This window comes from Rattus norvegicus, chromosome 3 (genome assembly GCF_036323735.1).
Source record: "Rattus norvegicus strain BN/NHsdMcwi chromosome 3, GRCr8, whole genome shotgun sequence".
Classification (NCBI taxonomy): Eukaryota; Metazoa; Chordata; class Mammalia; order Rodentia; family Muridae; genus Rattus; species Rattus norvegicus.
In genome coordinates, this window is record NC_086021.1 from 56,645,492 (window position 1) to 56,672,190 (window position 26,699).

The 26,699-nt window shown below is 42.8% G+C and overlaps 1 protein-coding gene across 1 annotated transcript; it reads right to left on the bottom strand.

Annotated features, from left to right (window-relative positions):
• Positions 1-18,650: 18,650 nt before the first annotated feature.
• LOC120101491 (ubiquitin-40S ribosomal protein S27a-like) lies at positions 18,651-25,541 on the bottom strand. The gene is made up of 2 exons (XM_039106104.1): positions 25,358-25,541; positions 18,651-18,835 (listed from the first exon to the last, which is right to left on the bottom strand). Exons 1-2 carry the CDS (start codon positions 25,539-25,541, stop codon positions 18,651-18,653), a joined length of 369 nt encoding a protein of 122 aa, XP_038962032.1.
• Positions 25,542-26,699: the final 1,158 nt, after the last annotated feature.

Consider the following 26,699-nt stretch of genomic DNA (forward strand, 5'->3'; position numbering starts at 1 on the left):
ACGATGCTAGCACTCTGTGCTGGTGTAGAATCAAATAAAATAACATGCTCGGCACAGCTGCATGGAGAAGAGATGGCAAGTCAGTAGGAGATCCTTCTCAATGTCCGTTTGCCTTCCTTCCACCCTTGTACTCTTAACTCCATTTGTCTAAATTGTATGGCTTATTTAATGTTCAGTCCAAATCAAACCTTGTTAAGGATAATTCCTCCGTTACTTTTATCAAAACATCTTAACTTAAATATTTTAGAATGGAATGTGTATATACTCAATAAGCAAATACCACATCAATTCATAACACACAGCAGGATGTTATCCCTGACATTGTCTTCTGACCCCTTCCCCATGCTACCACTACCTCACCACAGACTAGAGCACCCACACACCAGGTCCAGCATAGAAACAGCGACAGAAAATAGGACAGAGGATGACACAGAGACAGTCTACCTGCTCTTTTTTTTTTAAGATTTATTTATTTATTTTATGTATGCGAGTACACTGTAGCTGTCTTCAGACACACCAAAAGAGCACATCAGATCCCATTACAGATGGTTGTTAGCCACCATGTGGTTCCTGGGAATTGAACTCAGGACCTCTGGAAGAGCGGTCAGTGTTCTTAACCTCTGAGCCGTCTCTCCAGCCCAGTCTACCTCCTCTTAAAGGAAAAGTTGGAAGGCATTATAGTTTCGCTCTGTATCTCCTGGCCAAAGTTTAGTCATATGGCCACACCAGCTGCTTGGAATGTCATTGTGTGAACTGTCACATGCTCTGCTGAAGGATTAGCTGTGACAGAAGGAGAAAGCTTGAAATTTCAACAGGACTCGTGCTTTAAAAGCATCTAAGGATGCTGTTTGTATTTTTTTATTTTATATGCATTGGTCTTTTGCCTGCATGTATATCTGTGTAAAGTATCAGATCTTGGAGTTACACACAGTTGTGAGCTGCCATGTGGCTGCTGGGAATCAAACCTAGGTCCTCTGGAAGGCAAGTCAGCATTCTTAACTGCTGAGCCATCTCTTTAGCCCCCTAAGGATGCTTTCTTTCCAGATGCTTATACCTCTTTCCTCCCTACTGTCTTCTGATACTTTTGCTAGTTCCTGCTTTCCTACAGGACATAGCAATACTTAGGAGAATCCAGGTCTCCCTACATGTATTCATTGTCTGGCCTAGTTAGAATCTCTATTGCTATGATAAAACACCAGAAACAAAAGCAACTTGGAGAGGAAAGGGGTTCATTTGGTTTACAGGTGACATTCCATCAGTAAGGGCAGTCAGGGAAGATACTCAAGGCCAAGAAGAACCTGAAAACAGGCAGAAGGCATAGAGAAATGCTGCTTACTGGCTTGATCCTCTTGGCCTGATTTCTTATACAAGACAGGACTACCCAGAGACATCGTAACCCATAATGCACTGAGCTCTCCAACATGATTTATTAATAAGGAAAATGTCCCACAGTTGAGGTACATCTAGGTTGTTTCTAGTTTCTGGCTCTTACAAATAAAGCTATTATAAACATAGTCGACTGAACTGGTTTAATTTGGAGTAAAGAAATTACAGTACATTTGCACAATGGAGTATTACTTAGCTGTTAAAAAAATCACGAAATTATCAGGCAGATGGATGGAACTAGAAAAAAAAATCACCCTAAATGAGGTAACCCAGACAAAGATGTTATGTATTTACTTATAAGTGGATATTACCTATAAAATAAAAGACAATTGTGCTACAAACCACAGACCCACAAAGGCTAAGTAACAAGAAGGACTAAAGGGGGACACATGAATCTCCCTGGGAACAGGAAATAGAATAGATTTCATGGTGAACCAGAGGCAGGTAAGGACAGAAACAGAAGGGATCAGGTTGGAGAAAAGTAGAGTGCAACTTTCAAAGCCTACTTTTAATGGTGGTTCTTAAGGGTTTTTTTTTTTTTTTTTTTTTGGTTCTTTTTTTTTTTTCTTTCGGAGCTGGGGACCGAACCCAGGGCCTTGCGCTTCCTAGGTAAGCGCTCTACCACTGAGCTAAATCCCCAGCCCCGGTTCTTAAGTGTTTTAACCTCCCTTCTAGCCCACCACCCACCAAAGGTAGTGGAAAAGAAAGGATACGGAGGAAGTGGGCTTGTTTAGAAAGGGTTCTTTGGAGCAAATCCCACCTGCGCTGTCAACGGTTCAGTCACAAGTCAGCAGGGGCAGCTCGATCCACTAGCAAACACTTCATGGATATGCCAGCACTCCAGTCCGGTAAGGTCGGGATAGCAGCAGTGGTGGCACGACCTAGCAGAGACCGAGTCCTCTTTATACTCCCTCCAAACATCACATGTCCTCTATGTGTCCTGCAGTACAGGAATCTGACTTAACAAAACTCCACAGGAGTCTGTGTCAGCTGATCTCACTCTACCAATCAGCAAGAGCCCTTGGAATCGACAAGAAGCTGCAGCATACCACCAGGTGTTTGGTGTCTTTGTCCCTATGGAGCTCGACTACAAAGTATAAGGTGAACCAATACATGCACGTTGTTAGCAAAAAAAGTCCTTCATCATATGTACTTTTATGAGCTTGCTTTAGCAGAACATTTTTTACTGAATATTTTATTTATTTACACGTCAAATGTTATCCCCTTTCCCAGTTTCCCCTCTGGAAACTCCCCCTGCCTCAATGAGGGTGATCCCCCACCCACCCACCCACTCCCTCTCGCCTTCCCACCCTGACATTCCCTTACTCCATGTGCACTCTTTGGTTGGTGGTTTAGTCCCTGGAAGCTCTGGGAGCTCTGCTTGGTTGATATTGTTGTCCTTCCTATGGGTTGCAAACCCCTTCATCTCTCCTTCAGTGCTTTCTCTGACTCCTCCACTGGTGACCCCAGGGTTGGCTGCAAACACCCACCTCTGTATTTGTCAGACTCTGGTAGAGCCTCTCAGGAAACACCCATATCGGGCTCCTGTCAGCCAGCACTTCTTGGCATCCATAATAGTGTCTGGGTTTGGTGTCTGTATATGGGATGGATCCCCAGGTGGGACAATCTCTGGATGACCTTTTCTTCAGTCTCTGCTCCATAACTTGTCTCCATATTTCCTCCCTTGAGTATGTTATTTCCCCTTCTAAGAAGGACTGAAGCATCTGCACTTTGGTTGTCCTTCTTCTTGAGATTCATGTGGTCTATCAATTGTATCTTGGGTATTACAAGCTTTGGGGCTAATATCTGCTTATCAATGATTGCATACCATGTGTGGGTTTTCTTTTTCTTTTTCTTTTTCTTTTTTGGTTTTTGGTTTTTTGTTTTTTGTTTTTTTTTGTTTGTTTGTTTGTTTTGTAGTTGGGTTACCTCACTCAGGATATTATTTTCTAATTCCATCCATTTGCCTAAGAATTTCATGAAGTCATTGTTTTTAATAGCTGAATAGTATTCCATTGTGTAAATGTACCACATCTTTTTGTATCCATTCCTCTGTTGAAGGACATCTGGGTTCTTTCCAGCTTCTGGCTATTATAAATAAGGCTGCTATGAGCATAGTGGAGCATGTGCCCTTGTTATATGTTGGAGCATCTTTTGGATATATGCCCAGGAGTAGTATAGCTGGGTCCTCACATGGTACTATGCCCAATTTTCTGAGGAACCTCCAGACTGATTTCCAGAGTGGTTGTACCAGTTTGCCATCCCACCAACAATGGAGGAGTGTTCCTCTTTCTCCACATCCTTGCCAGCATCTGTTGTCACCTGAGTTTTGATCTTAGCCATTCTGACTGGTGTGAGGTGGAATCTCAGGGTTGTTTTGATTTGCATTTCCCTGATGACTAAGGATGTTGTGTCTGCTCCAGCAAAAAGTTCCTTCACAAGTCTGCCTTAGCGAAACATTCTTTCACCTTTGTCTGATTCAGGAAAATATTCTTTTATATGTGTGCCCTAATAAGACATCGTCCAGCACAACAACTTTCCAAAGAATGCTTAAGTTTCCATTTCAGTGCTGGAAGAGAGTACTGAAGAGACAACTGGAATTGGGGAACATTTCACGGGTGTGGTAGAAACCTAGTGCAATGGAAACTCCCCATAATCTATGAAGGTAATTATGGTGGTTTGAATAGGTATGACCCCCATAGACCCATATGTTTAAATGCTTGACCCATGGGGAGTGGAACTATTAGGAGGTTTGGCCCTGTTGGTGTAGGCATGGCCTTGTCTAAGGAAGTGTATCACTGGAGGTAGGCTTTGAGGTCTCAGATCCTCAAGCTACCACCAGTAACACAGTATCCTTGCTGCCTGTGGATCAAGATTGCTCCTGTTCCAGCTCCTGTTCCTGCCTGTATACTACCATGCTTCCCACCATGATGACAATGGACTAAATCTCTGAAACTAAGCCAGCCCCAATTATTGTTGTAAAACATGTAAAAAATAAAAAATAAAAAGTACGGTTGTCTTTTATCCCCACTAGGTCCGGCACCACAGTGCCTCAAGATATCTGCTGGATATCTTGCCAGAAGCACATATTCCAATTCCATGGCAGCCCAGACCAGCCATACCACACTCCATTACACTTAAATCTACACATGACAGAACACATAACACAATAACCTTGGATCCAATTGATAAGATATAATTGCCCACTTAAATATACAAAGCCCAGTACCATCCATCCCTTAAGAACATTAATAACAACCTGTAAATACACAGAGCAGAATCTTAACGTCACCTGCCATAGCTTCTCTCCCTTTCCCTCCTGTCTTTTCCTCCTTTCAGTTCCAGTCTCCTCCTCTTCCTTCAAACTCTTCTCCCACCCATCCTTCCTTCTCATCCAATGACAGGCCTCCTTCTATCCTGTTACTGCCCTCACCTCGCAACCACAACACCCAATGAAATGTTTTCTTTTATAGGAGTTGCCACCATCATGGTGTCGCTTCACAGCAATGAAACCCAAACTAAGACAGTGACCCTGGATATGCCTCCTAGTAGTGGGAGATAGAGACTGAACCTGAATTGGCCATCTCCCGTAACCAGAAAAGACTTCCAGTGGAGCAAGTGGGATATCAACCCACCCTGAAAATCTTTGACCTACAATTTGTTCTGAATACAAGATATGCTAGGGCAAAAATGGCCTAGAAACTATGGTAGTGACCAACCAGTGACTCGTCCAGCTAAAGACCCATGCCAAGACAGGGAGCCCACTCCTGTTACAGTATTGAGGACCAGGAACCAGAGGTTAGTCAGACACCTAGGATAGCACCAAACACAACCATGCCAGCAAACAAACAAAAAAGTCAATGACATGATTCCTAATGATATTCTGCTATACTCACAGACCAGAGTCTAACATAACTTACTTCACAGAGGCTTCATCCAGCAAGTAATATGAGTGGATGCAGAGACCCACAAACCAAACATCATTAGGCAGAGCTCGAGGAACCCTGTGGAGGGGTGGGGATTATAAAAGCCAGAGGGGGCAAAGACACCATAAAAAAACAAAACAAAACAAAACAAAACAAAACAAAACAAAACAAAACAAAACAAAACAAAACAATGGAATCAACTACCTGGGCTCAGAGAGGTTCACACAGACTGAATCGGCAACCAGGGAGCCTGCACAGGGCTGATCTAGGCCTTCTACATTTATGTTACAGTTGTGCAGCTTGGTCTTCTGTGGGACTCCTAACAGTGAGAACAGAGGCTGTCCTTGACTATTTTTCCTCCTCTTGAGATCCTTCTCCCACTGAGTTGCCTTGTCCAGCCTTAATAGATGGGGATATGCCTAGTCTTATTGTACCTTTATATGCCATATTTGATTGATATCACTGGGAGGCCTGCCCTTTCTGAAGGGAAATGGAGTGTAGGCTTACTTTTTTGGACTACTGTATTGGATTCTATTATCTACTATTTTTCTGATCCTTTTTCCACCCCTCATCCCCACAACACTAGGTAGGAGAGAAAGAAGGTAGAAAGGAAAGAGGTCATAGGCCTTGTTAGCATTCCTTCTAGGCTGTTCCCCTCAGTTACCTGGCAACAGCCAAGTAATGCCTAACTTACTATAAAGGGGGCTGTTTGCCCCCTCCTTACTCTCTTACCCTCTGTGTTCCTTCTCTCCCCATCCCCCTCTTTCTCCATGTGTTCCTGGCCAACTTCTCTCGTCTTCTCTCGTCTTCTCTCTCTCTCTCTCTCTCTCTCTCTCTCTCTCTCTCTCTCTCTCTCTCTCTGTGTGTGTGTGTGTGTGTCTCACTGTCTCTCTCTGTCTCTCTGTCTGTCTCTCCCCTCTGTCTTTCTGTGTCTCTCTGTGTGTCTCTTTCTGTCTCTCTCTATCTCTATCTATCTCTGTATCTCTCTCTCCTCTCTTTCTCTGACTCTACTCTTTCCTCAACTCCCCTTTCCATGCCCTAAATAAACTCTATTCCATTCCATACTATATCAGCCTTATGGCTGGTACCTCAAAGGGAAGGGATGCCTCAGCATGGACCCCTCAGAGGCACCCACTTCCACCTCACCATACTGTGCTTCTACCAAACATCTCCTTGGCTTTCTTTTTTTATAGAACACAAAAGGTCTCTTTAGACTACTTCCTGTTATTAGGGGTGTTGGCTTCCTAGGGGCAAGTCCAGTATTCATCATCAGAATATCCAGCAATCCAGCAATAGCAAAGGCAGCAACGTGAACCAGCAGCAGCTGCCCCCAGCCCTCTCAGAGTTCTCCCATTTATATCCTCTCCAGAGTCCCCAGAATTAAGCTATCTGAAGCTTGCAAAAATCACACCCCTCCTAGTGCACAAGACAATCATAGTTAAGAGCTGTAGACAAACTGAAGCAGTCCCATATCCCACACCTGGGATTAAAACAAAACCATAGTCACATAACATAACTGGGTTTCTGAAGAAATCCACTACAGAGGAGTGGATCTGGGGGAGACAGGAAGTGATGAGGAGGAACTCTGAGGAGAGGAAGGAGGGGAAACTGTGATCAGGATGTAATACATGAGAGAAGAATAAATTTAAAAAGTTATCAAGGTACATACACACACTGAGGAGGCCCCTGGTAGATCAACCGACTGGGGGAATGGCCCCACATCCAAGAGTGTATGGGCAACACAGATTTCACTTCATGGATTACCAAAATGAAAAGAAAAGGAAACAAGAAATTGGGAAGAAATGGAGAAGTTGGGAGAGTCTACTTTCAAGGGATTAGAAGAGAATTCTCAACAAATTAATTAAAAACAAACAAACAAACAAAAAAATCTTGGCCAAAAGCAACTCAGGGGTTTAGTTCCTGTTACAACTCTTAGATTGCAACCCAACCCTGAAGAAAGTCACGGCTGGACCTCAAGGCAAGAACCCGGAGACACAAATACAAAGAGAAGGAACCAAAAAATAAAGCTTACTGTTTACCCTTGGGCCTTGCTCGATCTGCTTTCCTATAGCAACCAGAACTACCCCCTACTCCCCACACCCCACACCCCACACCCCACACCCCACACCCCACACCCCACACCCCACACCCCACACCCCACACCCCACACCCCACACCCCACACCCCACACCCCACACCCCACACCCACAGAGGCAGCACAGCCCATGGTGGGCTGAGACTCAAATACGTCCCAAAGCCTTGCTTACAGGCCAGTCTGGTATGCCAGTTTCTTAATTAAGCTCACCTCTTCCCAGATGAAAAAAAGAAAGAAGAAAAACAGCCTAACCAGGATATTGCGATATTACTATATTACTACATTGTTACCGTGTGCCAACCAGGGGGCAGTAACCGCTTTAAGTGGTGATGAGCAAAGGAAACATTGATGCATCAGTGTGGGTTGTAATTAAACTCAGGTGAGGATCTGTTTCTTTTTTTTTTTTTTTGAATTTGTCCAATCATTTATTTATTTTTTTTATTAAAGATATTTTAATACAGTCTTTTTTTTTAGTTTATCATTTTTTTTATTAACTTGAGTATTTCTTATATACATTTCGAGTGTTATTCCCTTTCCCGGTTTCCGGGCAAACATCCCCCTCCCCGCTCCCCTTCCTTATGGGTGTTCCCCTCCCAACCCTCCCCCCATTGCCGCCCTCCCCCCATAGACTAGTTCACTGGGGGTTCAGTCTTAGCAGGACCCAGGGCTTCCCCTTCCACTGGTGCTCTTACTAGGATATTCATTGCTACCTATGGGGTCAGAGTCCAGGGTCACTCCATGTATAGTCTTTAGGTAGTGGCTTAGTCCCTGGAAGCTCTGGTTGCTTGGCATTATTGTACTTTTGGGGTCTCGAGCCCCTTCAAGCTCTTCCAGTTCTTTCTCTGATTCCTTCAATAGGGGACCTATTCTCAGCTCAGTGGTTTGCTGCTGGCATTCGCCTCTGTATTTGCTGTATTCTGGCTGTGTCTCTCAGGAGCGATCTACATCCGGCTCCTGTCAGTCTGCACTTCTTTGCTTCATCCATCTTGTCTAATTGGGTGGCTGTATATGTATGGGCCACATGTGGGGCAGGCTCTGAATGGGTGTTCCTTCAGTCTCTGTTTTAATCTTTGCCTCTCCCTTCCCTGCCAAGGGTATTCTTTTTCCTCATTTAAAGAAGGAGTGAAGCATTCACATTTTGATCATCCGTCTTGAGTTTCGTTTGTTCTAAGGATCTAGGGTAATTCAAGCATTTGGGCTAATAGCCACTTATCAATGAGTGCATACCATGTATGTCTTTCTGTGATTGGGTTAGCTCACTCAGGATGATATTTTCCAGTTCCAACCATTTGCCTACGAATTTCATAAACTCGTTGTTTTTGATAGCTGAGTAATATTCCATTGTGTAGATGTACCACATTTTCTGTATCCATTCCTCTGTTGAAGGGCATCTGGGTTCTTTCCAGTTTCTGGCTATTATAAATAAGGCTGCGATGAACATAGTGGAGCACGTGTCTTTTTTATATGTTGAGGCATCTTTTGGGTATATGCCCAAGAGAGGTATAGCTGGATCCTCAGGCAGTTCAATGTCCAATTTTCTGAGGAACCTCCAGACTGATTTCCAGAATGGTTTTACCAGTCTGCAATCCCACCAACAATGGAGGAGTGTTCCTCTTTCTCCACATCCTCGCCAGCATCTGCTGTCACCTGAGTTTTTGATCTTAGCCAATCGCACTGGTGTGAGGTGAAATCTCAGGGTTGTTTTGATTTGCATTTCCCTTATGACTAAAGATGTTGAACATTTCTTTAGGTGTTTCTCAGCCATTCGGCATTCCTCAGCTGTGAATTCTTTGTTTAGCTCTGAACCCCATTTTTAATAGGGTTATTTGTTTCCCTGCGGTCTAACTTCTTGAGTTCTTTGTATATTTTGGATATAAGGCCTCTATCTGTTGTAGGATTGGTAAAGATCTTTTCCCAATCTGTTGGTTGCCGTTTTGTCCTAACCACAGTGTCCTTTGCCTTACAGAAGCTTTGCAGTTTTATGAGATCCCATTTGTCGATTCTTAATCTTAGAGCATAAGCCATTGGTGTTTTGTTCAGGAAATTTTTTCCAGTGCCCATGTGTTCCAGATGCTTCCCTAGTTTTTCTTCTATTAGTTTGAGTGTGTCTGGTTTGATGTGGAGGTCCTTGATACACTTGGACTTAAGCTTTGTACAGGGTGATAAGCATGGATCGATCTGCATTCTTCTACATGTTGACCTCCAGTTGAACCAGCACCATTTGCTGAAAATGCTATCTTTTTTCCATTGGATGGTTTTGGCTCCTTTGTCAAAAATCAAGTGACCATAGGTGTGTGGGTTCATTTCCGGGTCTTCAATTCTATTCCATTGGTCTATCTGTCTGTCTCTGTACCAATACCATGCAGTTTTTATCACTATTGCTCTGTAATACTGCTTGAGTTCAGGGATAGTGATTCCCCCTGAAGTCCTTTTATTGTTGAGGATAGCTTTAGCTATCCTGGGTTTTTTGTTATTCCAGATGAATTTGCAAATTGTTCTGTCTAACTCTTTGAAGAATTGGATTGGTATTTTGATGGGGATTGCATTGAATCTGTAGATTGCTTTTGGTAAAATGGCCATTTTTACTATATTAATCCTGCCAATCCATGAGCATGGGAGATCTTTCCATCTTCTGAGGTCTTCTTCAATTTCTTTCCTCAGTGTCTTGAAGTTCTTATTGTATAGATCTTTTACTTGCTTGGTTAAAGTCACACCGAGGTACTTTATATTATTTGGGTCTATTATGAAGGGTGTCGTTTCCCTAATTTCTTTCTCGGCTTGTTTCTCTTTTGTATAGAGGAAGGCAACTGATTTATTTGAGTTAATTTTATACCCAGCCACTTTGCTGAAGTTGTTTATCAGCTTTAGTAGTTCTCTGGTGGAACTTTTGGGATCACTTAAATATACTATCATGTCATCTGCAAATAGTGATATTTTGACCTCTTCTTTTCCGATCTGTATCCCCTTGATCTCCTTTTGTTGTCTGATTGCTCTGGCTAGAACTTCAAGAACTATATTGAATAAGTAGGGAGAGAGTGGGCAGCCTTGTCTAGTCCCTGATTTTAGTGGGATTGCTTCGAGTTTCTCTCCATTTAGTTTAATGTTAGCAACTGGTTTGCTGTATATGGCTTTTACTATGTTTAGGTATGGGCCTTGAATTCCTATTCTTTCCAGGACTTTTATCATGAAGGGGTGTTGAATTTTGTCAAATGCTTTCTCAGCATCTAATGAAATGATCATGTGGTTTTGTTCTTTCAGTTTGTTTATATGATGGATCACGTTGATGGTTTTCCGTATATTAAACCATCCCTGCATGCCTGGGATGAAGCCTACTTGATCATGGTGGATGATTGTTTTGATGTGCTCTTGAATTCGGTTTGCCAGAATTTTATTGAGTATTTTTGCGTCGATATTCATAAGGGAAATTGGTCTGAAGTTCTCTTTCTTTGTTGTGTCTTTGTGTGGTTTAGGTATAAGAGTAATTGTGGCTTCGTAGAAGGAATTCGGTAGTGCTCCATCTGTTTCAATTTTGTGGAATAGTTTGGATAATATTGGTATGAGGTCTTCTATGAAGGTTTGATAGAATTCTGCACTAAACCCGTCTGGACCTGGGCTCTTTTTGGTTGGAAGACCTTTAATGACTGCTTCTATTTCCTTAGGAGTTATGGGGTTGTTTAACTGGTTTATCTGTTCCTGATTTAACTTCGATACCTGGTATCTGTCTAGGAAATTGTCCATTTCCTGAAGATTTTCAAATTTTGTTGAATATAGGTTTTTATAGTAAGATCTGATGATTTTTTGAATTTCCTCTGAATCTGTAGTTATGTCTCCCTTTTCATTTCTAATTTTGTTAATTTGGACGCACTCTCTGTGTCCTCTCGTTAGTCTGGCTAAGGGTTTATCTATCTTGTTGATTTTCTCAAAGAACCAACTTTTGGTTCTGTTGATTCTTTCTATGGTCCTTTTTGTTTCTACTTGGTTGATTTCAGCTCTGAGTTTGATTATTTCCTGCCTTCTACTCCTCCTGGGTGTATTTGCTTCTTTTTGTTCTAGAGCTTTTAGGTGTGCTGTCAAGCTGCTGACATATGCTCTTTCCTATTTCTTTCTGCAGGCACTCAGCGCTATGAGTTTTCCTCTTAGCACAGCTTTCATTGTGTCCCATAAGTTTGGGTATGTTGTATCTTCATTTTCATTAAATTCTAAAAAGTTTTTAATTTCTTTCTTTATTTCTTCCTTGACCAGGTTATCATTGAGTAGAGCATTGTTCAATTTCCACGTATATGTGGGCATTCTTCCCTTATTGTTATTGAAGACCAGTTTTAGGCCGTGGTGGTCCGATCGCATGCATGGGATTATCTCTATCTTTCTGTACCTGTTGAGGCCCGTTTTTTGACCAATTATATGGTCAATTTTGGAGAAAGTACCATGAGGAGCTGAGAAGAAGGTATATCCTTTTGCTTTAGGATAGAATGTTCTATAAATATCTGTTAAGTCCATTTGGCTCATGACTTCTCTTAGTCTGTCGACATCACTGTTTAATTTCTGTTTCCATTATCTGTCCATTGATGAGAGTGGAGTGTTGAAATCTCCCACTATTATTGTGTGAGGTGCAATGTGTGTTTTGAGCTTTAGTAAGGTTTCTTTTACGTATGTAGGTGCCCTTGTATTTGGGGCATAGATATTTAGGATTGAGAGTTCATCTTGGTGGATTTTTCCTTTGATGAATATGAAGTGTCCTTCCTTATCTTTTTTGATGACTTTTAGTTGGAAATTGATTTTATTTGATATTAGAATGGCTACTCCAGCTTGCTTCTTCTGACCATTTGCTTGGAAATTTGTTTTCCAGCCTTTCACTCTGAGGTAGTGTCTGTCTTTGTCTCTGAGGTGTGTTTCCTGTAGGCAGCAGAATGCAGGGTCCTCGTTGCGTATCCAGTTTGCTAATCTATGTCTTTTTATTGGGGAGTTGAGGCCATTGATATTGAGAGATATTAAGGAATAGTGATTATTGTTTCCCTTTATATTCATATTTGGATGTGAGGTTATGTTTGTGTGCTTTCATTCTCTTTGTTTTGTTGCCAAGACGATTAGTTTCTTGCTTCTTCTAGGGTATAGCTTGCCTCCTTATGTTGGGCTTTACCATTTATTATCCTTTGTAGTGCTGGATTTGTAGAAAGATATTGTGTAAATTTGGTTTTGTCATGGAATATCTTGGTTTCTCCATCAATGTTAATTGAGAGTTTTGCTGGATACAGTAACCTGGGCTGGCATTTGTGTTCTCTTAGGGTCTGTATGACATCAGTCCAGGATCTTCTGGCCTTCATAGTTTCTGGCGAGAAGTCTGGTGTGATTCTGATAGGTCTCCCTTTATATGTTACTTGACCTTTTTCCCTTACTGCTTTTAATATTCTTTCTTTATTTTGTGCGTTTGGTGTTTTGACAATTATGTGACGGGAGGTGTTTCTTTTCTGGTCCAATCTATTTGGAGTTCTGTAGGCTTCTTGTATGCCTATGGGTATCTCTTTTTTTAGGTTAGGGAAGTTTTCTTCTATGATTTTGTTGAAGATATTTACTGGTCCTTTGAGCTGGGAGTCTTCACTCTCTTCTATACCTATTATCCTTAGGTTTGATCTTCTCATTGAGTCCTGGATTTCCTGTATGTTTTGGACCAGTAGCTTTTTCTGCTTTACATTATCTTTGACAGTTGAGTCAATGATTTCTATGGAATCTTCTGCTCCTGAGATTCTCTCTTCCATCTCTTGTATTCTGTTGGTGAAGCTTGTATCTACAGCTCCTTGTCTCTTCTTTTGGTTTTCTATATCCAGGGTTGTTTCCATGTGTTCTTTCTTGATTGCTTCTATTTCCATTTTTAATTCCTTCAACTGTTTGATTGTGTTTTCCTGGAATTCTTTCAGGGATTTTTGCGATTCCTCTCTGTAGGCTTCTACTTGTTTATTAATGTTTTCCTGTGTTTCCCTAAGTGTGTTCATGTCTTTCTTGAAGTCCTCCAGCATCATGATCAAATATGATTTTGAAACTAGATCTTGCTTTTCTGGTGTGTTTGGATATTCCATGTTTGTTTTCATGGGAGAATTGGGCTCCGATGATGGCATGTAGTCTTGGTTTCTGTTGCTTGGGTTCCTGCGCTTGCCTCTCGCCATCAGATTATCTCTAGTGTTACTTTGTTCTGCTATTTCTGACAGTGGCTAGACTGTCCTATAAGCCTGTGTGTCAGGAGTGCTGTAGACCTGTTTTCCTCTCTTTCAGTCAGTTATGGGGACAGAGTGTTCTGCTTTCGGGCGTGTAGTTTTTCCTCTCTACAGGTCTTCAGCTGTTCCTGTGGGCCTGTGTCTTGAGTTCACCAGGCAGCTTTCTTGCAGCAGAAAATTTGGTCTTACCTGTGATCCTGAGGCTCAGGTTCGCTCGTGGGGTGCTGCCCAGGGGCTCTCTGCAGCGGCAGCAACCAGGAAGACCTGTGCCGCCCCTTCCGGGAGCTTCAGTACACCAGGGTTCCAGATGGTCTTTGGCTTTTTCCTCTGGCGTCCGAGATGTGTGTGCAGGGAGCAGTCTCTTCTGGTTTCCCAGGCTTGTCTGCCTCTCTGAAGGTTTAGCTCTCCCTCCCACAGGATTTGGGTGCAGAGAACTGTTTATCTGGTCTGTTTCTTTCAGGTTCCGGCGGTGTCTCAGGCAGGTGTCCTGCCGCTCCTGGGCCCTCCCCCACGGGAGCCCAGAGGCCTTATACAGTTTCCTCTTGGGCCAGGGATGTGGGCAGGGGTGAGCAGTGTTGGTGGTCTCTTCCGCTCTGCAGCCTCAGGAGTGCCCACCTGACCAGGCGGTTGGGTCTCTCTCTCTCACCGGGTCTGGGAGCAGAGAGCTGCTGCGGGCCGGGATCCAGGATCTGTTTCTTGTAAGGAGAAATTGCATTCTTCCATACCATTGGTTGTCACATGACTTGCTTCATCCAATCAAACATTATTGAAATTGTTACACTGTGTCACGTGCTTTAAGAACTGTTTGGTACATCCATTGCTTTGTTCTTTGGTTTGCTTCACTTCTGTCCAGTTAGTGACTGCTCCTTCACCCTGGGCACCACAGGGAAGAAAACTTTGAGCCTCATCTGGATGGTAGGAGGTACACTGCAGAGACCTGTCTATAGAGCAGTGAGACGTGCAGCTAGCTCTTGGACATTAACCACCACAGCCCCATCTGTTGATAATGATGGACACAGTCATTCTAAGGACTGCTCGTCTATTTCTTGTTGACCTAAGTCACCTCTAGTCTCACTCCAGAAAGAATGTGGAGAGGAGACAAGACGGGATTGAAAGGAACACACACACACACACACACACACACACACACACACACACACACGAAGTCCACTCTGCCAAATTAAGACTATAATGTCACCAGCTGCCTATTTTATGTTGATTTCCAAGTGCACTTGACATTTTATTTAGCATTTTTAATCACATAAAACAAAATGTTAAGTGAGGTGATGATGGCAGGAAAAAAGAGCCCCTCAGGTTAATCTATTTATTTATACTTTATTATAACAGAAATATCTATCTGTTAAAAAGCAAGGGAAAGACATTCTTAATTGTGTTGTTTTCGTTTTGCACACTGATTTGTTTTACTGGGGAAAGGGAGGGCATGTAAGCCATACTGGACATGTGGAGGGCAGACTTTATGAAGCCATCAAACTGGACCTAATAGTGTTTTGTTTTGGTTTTTTATGGGTTTACTTCTTAACTAAAGAAATATTTGACTGAAAGAGAGCTTGTCTTTAGTCTAGCCTTCAGCACATGTTTATGACTCTGGTCATCAGTAAGGTGGGCTTCATTACCCAAGTGAATCAGAACTTTCTAAGCTGTACATCGCATAAGAGGAAGACAAATTCAACATCAGTGTTTACCCAGCCTCAGAGCTCCGGCCTTGTGGAAAAATCAGTCACTATTGTTGTGCTATTAATGAATGGTGTTTCTAACCCACCTTGATCATTTAGTTCCCAAATAAAAGACACAATCCCTTTATATTTATAGTAAACCTTAAAGTACTAGAACTGGACAGATAACAAACCTCTATGCTATTGTGTTTGCTTCCCTGTCAATAACCCCATGATATAACTTGCCATTTTCCCTCTGAGCCCGCCCCTCTTACTCCACCTGGCCAACTCTCATGCTGTGTTTTCAGGATTCACCTAACCCATGATATCATCTCTCCCTTGTCTCCCCTCTCCTGTCTTATCCCCTCTCCCTACTCTCCTCCCCCGTTCCTTCTCCTTGTGGTCCTGCCTCAGATCCCAAGCCTGGGAATTGAAGCTCTACCTACCTTTCTTCTGCCCAGCAATAGGTTATAGGCATCTTTATTCAACCAATAGTTTTTTTTTATTAACTTGAGTATTTCTTATATACATTTCGAGTGTTATTCCCTTTCCCGGTATCCGGGCAAACATCCCCCTCCCCCCTCCCCTTCCTTATGGGTGTTCCCCTCCCAACCCTCCCCCCATTGCCGCCCTCCCCCCATAGTCTAGTTCACTGGGGGTTCAGTCTTAGCAGGACCCAGGGCTTCCCCTTCCACTGGTGCTCTTACTAGGATATTCATTGCTACCTATGAGGTCAGAGTCCAGGGTCAGTCCATGTATAGTCTTTAGTTAGTGGCTTAGTCCCTGGAAGCTCTGGTTGCTTGGCATTGTTGTACATATGGGGTCTCGAGCCCCTTCAAGCTCTTCCAGTTCTTTCTCTGATTCCTTCAACGGGGGTTCTATTCTCAGTTCAGTTCAACCAATAGTTTTAAATTAAGGAGCAAAATTACAGAGCATCACTTGCTATATGTGAGGGCACCCTGGGGTCAGCCAACCTTGAGGGTCAGTATTTATCATTACAATACATAGCAACCAAAAGAGCAAACATCAACACACTGTTGGTGGCAGCATTCCCTGGCTGAGATCCTGGACTGTGTACACAGAGAGGGAACCGAGCAACGGCATGCATCCCGTCCCTCTCTGATTCTTGACAGAATCTCTATTGTAAGGTAAGCCCACATGAGACTATCGTCACGCTTCAGTCTCAAAACAGAAAAGCAAGTCTTTAAAAGCAGCCACTGGCTGCATGGGAGATTTCTTCAAATCACACAGCCCCAAACCTTACAGCTCTCTGTCTCATGTGCACAAAAAAACACATCCTCATTGTCATGCTTCTGTTAGCAAGAAGTGGAACCACAGAAACTTAAAAGCAAGGTTAGTGTATGCTTTAGTTTGGGTTTTATTGCTGCGAAGAGACACTATGACCAAGGCAACTCTTACAGAGGCAACATTTAATTGGGGCTGGCTTACAGGTTCAGAGGTTTTGTCCATTATCATCATCATAATAGGAAACACGCAGGCAGAGATGATGCTGGAGGAGCCAAGAGTTCTACATCTTGATCCAAAGACAGCCAAGAGAAGACCGATCCCATACTGGGAAGAACCTGAACCTATGAGGTCTCAAAGCCCACCTACACAGTGACACGCTTCCTCCAATGAAGCCACACCTCCTCCAATATGGCCACACCTCCTAATACTGCCACTCCCTATGGGCCAGGTATTTCAGACACATGAATCTATGGGAGTCAAAGCTATTCAAAGCACTACAGTATATTTAGGGACTTCTGTTGTTGTTTTGGGTTTTTTTTTCTTTTTCTTTATTTATTCACTTTACATCCTGATTGTAGCTCCCCTTCCTCCTCTCCTCCCAGTCTCACCCTTATGCCCCCTTCCCATATTCCTCTTTTCCTTTCTCTTCTGAGAAGGGAAGTCCACATCCATGAGTACAAACCTGCCCTGGCACATCAAGTTACAGCAGAACTAGGCACCTCCTTTCCCACTGAAGCTGGACAAGGTAGTGCAGTTAGGGGAAAGGAATCCAAAGGCAGGCAACAGAGTCAGAGGAAGCCCCTACTCCAATTGTGAGGGAACCCACCATGCTACACATCTGCTACATATGTGTTGAAGGCCTAGGTCCAGCCCCTGCATGCTCTTTGGTTGGTGATTCAGTCTCTGTGAGCTTCCATAGTCTCAGGTTAGTTGGCTCTGTAGGTCTTCCTGTCATGCCCTTGACCCTCAACCTTTCTTCCCTTCTTCCATAAGACGTCCCTCCATCTAATGTTTCGCTGTACATCTCTGCATCTGTTTTCATCAGCTGCTGAATGAAACCTCTCAGACAACAGTTATGCTAGGCTCTAGTCTGCAAGCACAGCAGAGTATCAGTAATGATGTCAGGGTTTGGCTCTCTCCCATGGGATGAGTCTCAAGTTAGGCTAGTCATTGATTGCCTCTCTTCTCAATCTCTGTTCCACCTTTTCCCCTGCACATCTTGTAGGCAGGACAAATTTTGAGTCGACAGTTTTGTGGGTGGCTTGCTGTCTCCCTTACTCTACTGGAAGTTTAGCCTGACTATAGGAAGGGAAACAAACTAGACATGGAAGGTAGATGGAGAGAACTGGTTCAGAGAAGAGATGGGGAGGAAAACAGGGTTGGGGAAGTGTCAGGTGTGGGAAGCAGGGGGTGAGGTGAGAGGGTTGGGAGAGAAGAGATAGAGGAGTGTTTCTGAGATGAGTTAATGACCTGGTATCAGGGGAGGCTCTTGGGAGCCTGTGGGCATGACCATAGCTGAGACTTATAACAGAGGGGTATATTTAGGGACTTTTTACTCAGGAATTTCTCTGCAACTATGAACCGGTTTTTGTTCCTTTTGGCACAGCGTACTTGCTGGGTTTTTTGGTCTGAATAGTGCCTCTAACATGGCATCCATTGTGCTAAGGTCTGGTGCTTGTTACTGATGCAGTGTGACCAGCTGCAAGTTCTTACCTGCTTCACTTGCCCTCCATGATGAACTGTGCCTTGAACCGTGTTCTAAAATAAACACTTTCTCCTGTTGCTTTTGTCAGGGTATTCAATCATAAACACAGGAAAAGAAGTTAGGACACCTACATATGTCTCATAGTTTAGCAACCACCTTTTAATGGTTTAAAAAGAAACTTCTTTGAAAATTAGAAGTTCTAAGAGCAGGCTATAGAGTCTTTCCATCTCAGGTAACAGGGCACTCATTTTATTCTCAAAATGAAGGAAATTACCAGCTATATAGTCAAAAGGCTTGTTATCTGTTTAGAAAGTGAAGTCTAAGCTTGGAGTCCTTCACTCTCCTTCCCTCCTCTTTTGTGTGTGTATGTGGGTACTACTGGAAATGAAACTCAAGGCCCCATAAGGGCCTTTACCAGTGGTAAAGCAAGGGCTGTTCCACTGGGTTACCCCCCTCGAAGCATAAAACTTTGCTGGGCTTCTCTGCTTGTGTTACCCTTTTAACCTCATCTTCCAAGTGTTTCTCACACATCTGTATTACTTGTAACTTGGCAACCTCTTCCTCTTCTTCCTCTTTGCCAATTTCTACTTGTAAGTCTGTAGCAAAATTTTAGATAAGAAAATTTCTAACCAATGATTTAGAAACACCATGTGTACAGAGAGCTCTTGGCTTTGAGTATAGTGACAGTAATGCTTTCACTAATAAAATGTCCATTTCCTTTCTACCCCAATACACATTGAAAACAACCCTTGATACATGGCAAATGCTCAATAGAAGATCCCATGGGCCTCTCAGGCTTTGAGACAGACTCCTGGGGACACCCAACCTTTTGAAACTCTTCTTAGGAAAGAGATACAAACCCTTGTAGCTTGGATCTTAGAATCCTGAGTAGGGTTTGTGAGGGATTGAAATGATGAGATGCATACAGAAAGGCTGGGACCGGGTGGGTTGTGCCCACTCCTATGGATAGGCCCGTACTACTGCAAGCAACCTGGAAACCCAGCATATTTATTATGTATATAGCATCAGGAGTTGATGTGGAGCAGTTAGCTAGTCTCTATATGAGATCTCTGTAGGTGAGCAGTCTCAGGCTGTTAAAATCTAGAAGAGGAAAGCCCCATTAGTTTTTGTACACACTAATCAATTGTCCATAAACACTTAGACTTGGATCAGAGAAGAGGGTTTTGCCCATGTCAAGACTGGCCCTAAAGGAGAATGATTTTGCCAGTTTCCCATGGGCTGGTCTTTGTCCGGGCTGTGTCTGTAGCAATAATACACACTTGCTCAGGGGGTTCCTCTGCTCCCTAAAGAGAGGTATGCTATTCTCATTTATGTTTCCATCTCTATGGACCCATAATGTTACCCAGGGTTCATTAGGGTTGAGTTCAGGCATTTCCAGGATATTGTCCTCTTACCCAAATAACTAAAAATGTGGCTCACACAGATTTGCAAAAGTATCAAGACATCTTTACTCAGAGCAAACTGGTAGCACAAATTAGAGAGGGATACAGTATCAACATTGACAGTAGGTCACATGAATGAGTACTCACGGACCCAGGTTACAGGTTGGGATCTCTTTGTATGGGGTCTAATGGATGGAGGGGTTTGTTCCTAGTGAGCATTGTTTGGGTAGTTTTATATCTTGATTGATAGATTAGTCATATAATCATTTTCCCACATGAGCCTTCCCATCATGTGTCTGTTTTTAATCATGTGCAGCCCAATTATTCACAAATGTTAAGTGATCAGCAGAGAAGTCTCCCTAAAACTTCACTTGCCAGGTATAGTTTGTATTACTGACTATGCACCCCAAACCAGGCTGGATACATTGGGGATCTATTTGAATAGAAACTGTCTAAATTTGATTGTTACTAGGGATGGAGAAATAATGTCCTATTGTTCAGAGGGGGGATATGTAAAGGCTGGGGAAGGTGAGGTTCCAAAGGGGTTCTGAGGTCGCTAGGTGCAATCTCAGATAGGGATGTATGCATGCAGGTAAAAAGGTGCTAGGTGATCATGTGCGTTATTAAAAGAGAGGACTGTCATCCACAACCCAAACCAAGTCGAGTCCTAGGATGCTAAACTCTTCCCTCAGTACTATTACAAGATGAATTGGGAACTATAGAAGCTTACTTTTTAAATAATCATAACAATACATCCTAAAGCGTTTTGACCTTCAGATTTCTTACCCTGGGAAATTCAATGTGGTAGCCACTGCTCAAAGCACTTTCAAAGCCCACTTCTCCCCTGGAGGCAATCCCTTTGTAGGGCTCTGTACTTACTCCACATACTGCTCACCCTGGATGACAGAATCTGCAGCCAGCGGTCCTCTGGTTCCCTCCCTCAGGCAATAAGAATTGATAAACACAGTAACTATTAATGAGGTTAGTATCTCCAGGTATCTAACTGACTTTCTAGTATTTAAAAAAGTAAACGAATATTCTGAGCCTTTCAAGTTTGGGGGTTAACAAGGCTATAAGCCATGGGTTTCTATGGGGGGCTTGTTGGCCTTTGGTTTTGTTTTTTATTTTTGGCTTACGTGACGTTCTCACTGGAGAAGCAATTCTTTGTAAAAATGTCTAAGACTGTTCAAGATATTGCTAGATTAATGAAGTGTCCTACTATTGTGGGACACAGGGGGCCTGGGAATAGTAACAGATTTAATGTCCCATTATTTCTTTTGTTAGCCTAAGGCCACTCTGGCCTGGGAGAAATGGCTGCTTCTTCACAAACTTGTCTGTGCTAGGGACTTTTGTTTGTTTGCTTGGTGGGTTTTGTTTTCCCTTTGGGTTTGAGATTTTTGTATCAGCATTCAATGAGTTGAAAAACTGAGGCATAATCATGGGCTTAGATTCAGATCCTTTTTTTTAAATTAAGATTTATTTTTATTTCATGTCTATAATTGTTTTCCATGTATGTATGTATGTATGTATATGTATACCAGGCATGTATCCTTGAAACTTGAATTGCAGATGGTGAACTGTCATATGTATGCTGGAGATGGAAACAAGGTCCTCTGGAACAGCAATAAATGCTCTTAACTGCTGGGCCATCTCTTCAGTTCCTGGGTTCAAATCTTAAGTTGACCTGAGTAAGTGATAGGGGGTGAAAGCATCTGTCTCACATGGTTTTCAATACATAATGCTTTTAGAAATGGTTTCTAAGTTTACAGAGAAAATGAGCAGAAAGTCTCTGATGGCATATCCACTGATGCAATAAACCAAATTGAGCCAAATTATAAGTATAAAAGTAGATTTGTTGGGAGCAGCTCATGGGCAGGTTCACTGATCTCACAGGAGGAGGTCAGAGAAGTTGTACTTCTTAAAGGAAAGAGGAGGGAGTAGTGACATGTTGTGAGGCACTGGAATTACAGCCTTATTCGGTGAATTTAGGGCCCTATAGGGTGGCCCAGTAGTCACTTTGGAATCTGGAACTAGGTATCAGTTTTGTCCAATGTTTTGCATGGCTTTTGCAAGTGCCAGCTTCTGGTCAGAGAAGAAGGGCAGGAACATCTTAGCCTTTGTCCCAAAACCTGCAGTCTAATAGTTTCCACTCCAATACTAATATCTCTAGTCCATGTGCAGCATTTATCATCAGTAAGTCAAGAACAGTCCACTTCCTTGATTCAGTTGCAGTTAACATGGAGGTCCATTCTTTGTGCTGAATGAGAGACCCCTTTCCCTTCCCATCCCCCTACATTTTTGCCCTGCCTTTCTACCGTGACTCATAAGGGTTCCTCAACCCAAGTCCTAAGCAGATTGACAGCTGCAATGTCAACATCAGCCTTCCAATGGTCATTGTGGTGGTTTGAATGAGAATGTCCCCCTAGCCATATGCTCATATATTTGAATGCTTGGGCTCCAGTTGATGGAACTGTCTGGGAAGAATTAGGAGGTGTGGGCTTGTTAGAGGAGGTGCGCTAATAGGGATGAAGTTTCAAAAGCTCATGTCATTCCCAATTAGTTATCTCTCTGCCTTGTGCTTGTGGATCAGGATATAAGCTCTCAGATTCTGCTTCAGCACCATGCCAGTACACCTGCTGCCATGTTCCCTGACGTGATGGTCATAGACTCCATCAATAAACTCTTTCTTCTATAACTTGCTTTGGTGTTAGTGTCTCTTCACAACAACAACAACAACAACAACAACAACAAAAAGTAACTAAGACAGCCTCTCTCACATTGAAGGTAGAAATACAAATCAAGATATTATATTGAAAAATGACCACCATCAAGAACTCTACACCAATAGGGAAACAATATTGGGTACAAAAATGCTGTTTTAGGGATTGTTCACAATAAATAATGAGGGAGTGACCTAATAATAGGCACATAGGTACATAAACTAATCTTTCCAGAGGAATATAACTGCTTAAAGTGAAGCTCTACCAGCAGTGCAAATGAACTCCGGTCAGATAATTCTAAGTTCAAGCTCTACTTGTAACTGAGAGGCATGTGCAGTGGTTTTTCTCTCATGGGTACAACAGTATTTCTACTCTCTGTATTTGTCTATAAAGAATATGGGACTGAAGAGGTATCCCAGTGGTTAAGAACACTGGCTGTTCTTCTAGAGGACCAGGTTCAATTTGAACCATCCACACAACAGCTCATAACCATCTGTAACTCCATTTCCATTGGAATCCAATGTTCTCTTTCAGCTTCCTTGGGGACCAGGAATGCACATGGTACAAAGACATACATGTAGGCAAAACAACCACATGAAAAAGTAAAGTAAAATGGAATTTTTAAAAAGAAAAATCTTTTGTTAAAAAAATAATATGCATTACTTTTGTCAAGAGAAAAAAAACAACTTATATCTTTTATCTTCAAAGAAATCATCCCAAATGCTCTCTATAACAAGTTGCTGGTAAAATTCCTTCACAGGGGAAGATATTAGCCATGTCTCCCTTTCTTGTAAGGTCCCAACAACAAATCAAGGCATTTTTTTCTACCTGGAGAAGAGTAGTGAAAATATCCAAAGGTCACTCTGGAGAACCAATGCATTGATTGAACTTCTTTGTAGAACATAGGTGAGGGATTGCTGTCAGGGGTGTGGGTGCTTCTCCCCCTAATGAACCATAGCTGAAAATTCCTTTATCAAACAGGGATGAGAATTCCCCATAGCTATAAAGATGGAAACACCCACCCACCACCACCACCCACACACACACCTCTATTCTTCCCTTGTCTACATACTCTAGCCCTCCTCCAAGGCTTCATCTAATGAAAGTAAACTTGCATTCAGTAGGTGGTAAGGAACACCTTTATACTCGGGTGAGGGTCTTATGGCATACACCCTCGTGAGGGGATGTAAACAGCTAACAAGACAGCTCGGGTAATCTTTTTGCAAGGGGCCACAGCTGAACTCCCCAAGATGGCAGTTGTTTGGATCACAGAACAGTCACAGCAAAAGTTAAGTGAGGACAGGCCTAAAGAAGGAAGGAGAGTAGGAAAGTGGTTGTTTTCTCTCTCTCTTTCTCATCAGCTAAATATAGCACTGTACTATCCCTGTGCTGGGATTTCTACTTCTAATGAGGGCCCTGCAACTGTCTCCATAAGCGTCTTTATTATTCTCTGCAGGCTGGCATTCAAAGACGATGTTGGCAGAATGGTTTAAACCAGGAGGCTGAACACATTCTTCAATTTATCATCGGCCAATCTGCAACAACATTCATCCCCACGTACACCACATACTCACACATACTCACACATACACACACACACACACACACACACACACACACACACACACACACAGATATTAAAACTTTCAGCTCTGCAAGCCCCTCCATTGCATCTGTGTTGTAGGCTACAGCCGTCTTTTTTCCTGGTCTGATGGTGGACCAGCACTTCACAGGGCACTGGGAGGAGAGGCACTGCTGGGCCAGCCAAGACTCACCGGGTACACATGGTTTTGTTGTTGTTGTTGTTGTTTGTTTGTTTTTTAATAAAAAATAAATAAGCTTATATGGGTATTAAAAAGAGAAAAGAAAAGCTAAATGTTGGGGGGCCGAAGAGATGGCTTAGAGAAATGGCTCAATAGTTAAGAGCACTGGCTGATATTCTGCAGAACCCACTCTCAGTTCTCAGCACCCACATAGCCCCACCCCATCCCACAACCCTTCCCACCCCACCCCACCCCATTATAACATCTGTAAATCCTGTTCTAGGAAATCCAACGTCCTTTTCTGGGAAACATAAGCTATTAAAATCTAAATCTCTTCTTAAAACTAAGTGTTTAAAACATGCAAAGCCACTGACTCTGTCTCTGTCTCTCTATCTCTCTATCTCTTTGTCTCTCCCTCCCCCTTCCCCTCCCCCTCTCCTCTCCTCTCTCTCTCTCTCTCTCTCTCTCTCTCTCTCTGTCTCTCTCTCTCTCTCTGTCTCTCTCTCTCTCTCTCTCTCTCTGTCTCTCTCTCTCTCTCATCTGTGTGTGTGTGTGTGTGATGTGGTAGGTCCCGGGGTCATGGACCAGGTACAACTCCAGTTCTATTTGACCTCCTTTTGGGGTGCTGGTTGACGGTATGTCCACACTTCTTCAGGCAAGTGACTGCACGGGGGTTGTGGGGGATCGGAGGTGGTGTAGGCACGTGTAACACTTAAGGCAGATCATTTTGTCACAGTTGCAATTCTGGATAAGCTGTCTGAAGAGACGGCTCACTGATGCCACCATGCATGAGCAGGACTGTTGGGAGCCATTTTGCTGCTTCTCTGAAGCAGAAAACAAAAAAAGAGAGAAAATGTCTGCCTGCCAGGCAGAGTCAAGGCAGGTCGGGGCCTGTTGATAGAGGCATGGATGATAAGAGGAGGTACACCTGGGGCTCAAGGCTAAGGGACGAAGACTCTATTGACCTTGGTGGAAAGAGCAGAGGCTTTGGGGATGGGAAGGATTGTCTTGTGTGTATTTTAGTAAATTGTTTCTGTTAGCTTGTGGCCTTGTTTCCCACAATACTGTAAAGTATATAACGCCTAAGAGAATTAAACTCAAGGCTGCCACAGTATTGACTGGACAGCCCTCCCGATTTCTAACCTTTGTCTCTGAGTCTTCTCTTCTGTCTTCCCTGTAAGCATTCTACACCACCCCTTCAGAGTTCGACTTCGTATGGGCCAGACCAGTACACAGGACCAGATGCAAGGTGGACTTATTCTGGATGTTTAAGTCAAACAGGATACCCCCATCTTCTTGTTGCTTGCCAATGAATATCAGCTTCTGCTGGTCAAGTGGGATACCTTCCTTGTCTTGAATCTTGGCCTTGACATTTTCTACGGTGTCACTGGACTCAGCCTCAAGAACCTTTTTCATCATTTAATCATTTTTAAAGTTCCTACTTTGAATATTTTAGTATTGTTTATAATAGATTTGGTTCACTTCCACAATTAAAAAGAACCCCATAGAGATTAAAATATATATATACCTGAACCAGAAAGATTTGTTAACACATGAATGTTGTGAAAGCTAATTTTATGCCAACTTGACACAAACTATAATTATATGAGTCGGGAGCCTCAACTGAGAAAATGCCTCCGTGATATCAGGCTGTATACAAGCCTGTAGGGCATTTTCTTAATTACTGATTGATGTCAGACAGTCCAGCCCATTGAGTGGGGGAAGACCCCTAACATGGTAGTTCTGAGTTCTATAAGACAGCGGGTTGAGCAAACCATGAGGAACAGGCCAGTAAGCAGCACTCCTCCATGACCTCTGCATCAGTTCCTGCCCCCAGGTTCCTGCCCTGTTTAAGTTCCTGTTCTGATTTATTCTAAGGATGAATAGCAATGGGAAACGCTTAGCCAAATAAACCCTTTCCTTCCCATTTGCTTTTGGTCACAGCGTTTCATCACAGCAATAGTAACCCTAACAATGGCAGCTGTGTTTCAGATATCTCCATCAATTCTTGGGCTGGTTTTGCCGTTTTAGGACTATAAAGCATCTTCCTTAAATGTCCCATTTACCTTGATGATTGTATTTTTATCTTCAATTATCTTTTTAAAGAGTATTGTATTATTCTTTTACAATCTCATATGTGTATATAATGTGTTTTGGTCATCTTCACCCCCACGACCCTCTATCACCCCATCCCTCTTCTGCTAAGGCCCCTCCTCTGCCATACAAACCCTTCCTACTTTTCTATCTTTTTGTTTATTTGCTTGTTTGGGATTTTTGTTTTCCTGTGACAAAAATTTAAAAATTAAAATTCATGAATTTTAAAAGGAGAATATATATACATATATGTACACACACACACACACACACACACATATATATATACATTCACACACATATGTATACACACACACACACACACACAAACACACGCACGTGCAATGATGCCATAGTTTATGTATGGTGGTAAGAGGGTGTATTAGCTATTTTTTCCATTGCTACGATTAAACATCATGAATATGGACGAAATCTCATTTGGGGCTTACGGTTCCAGAGAGACAAGAGCCCATCACAGTC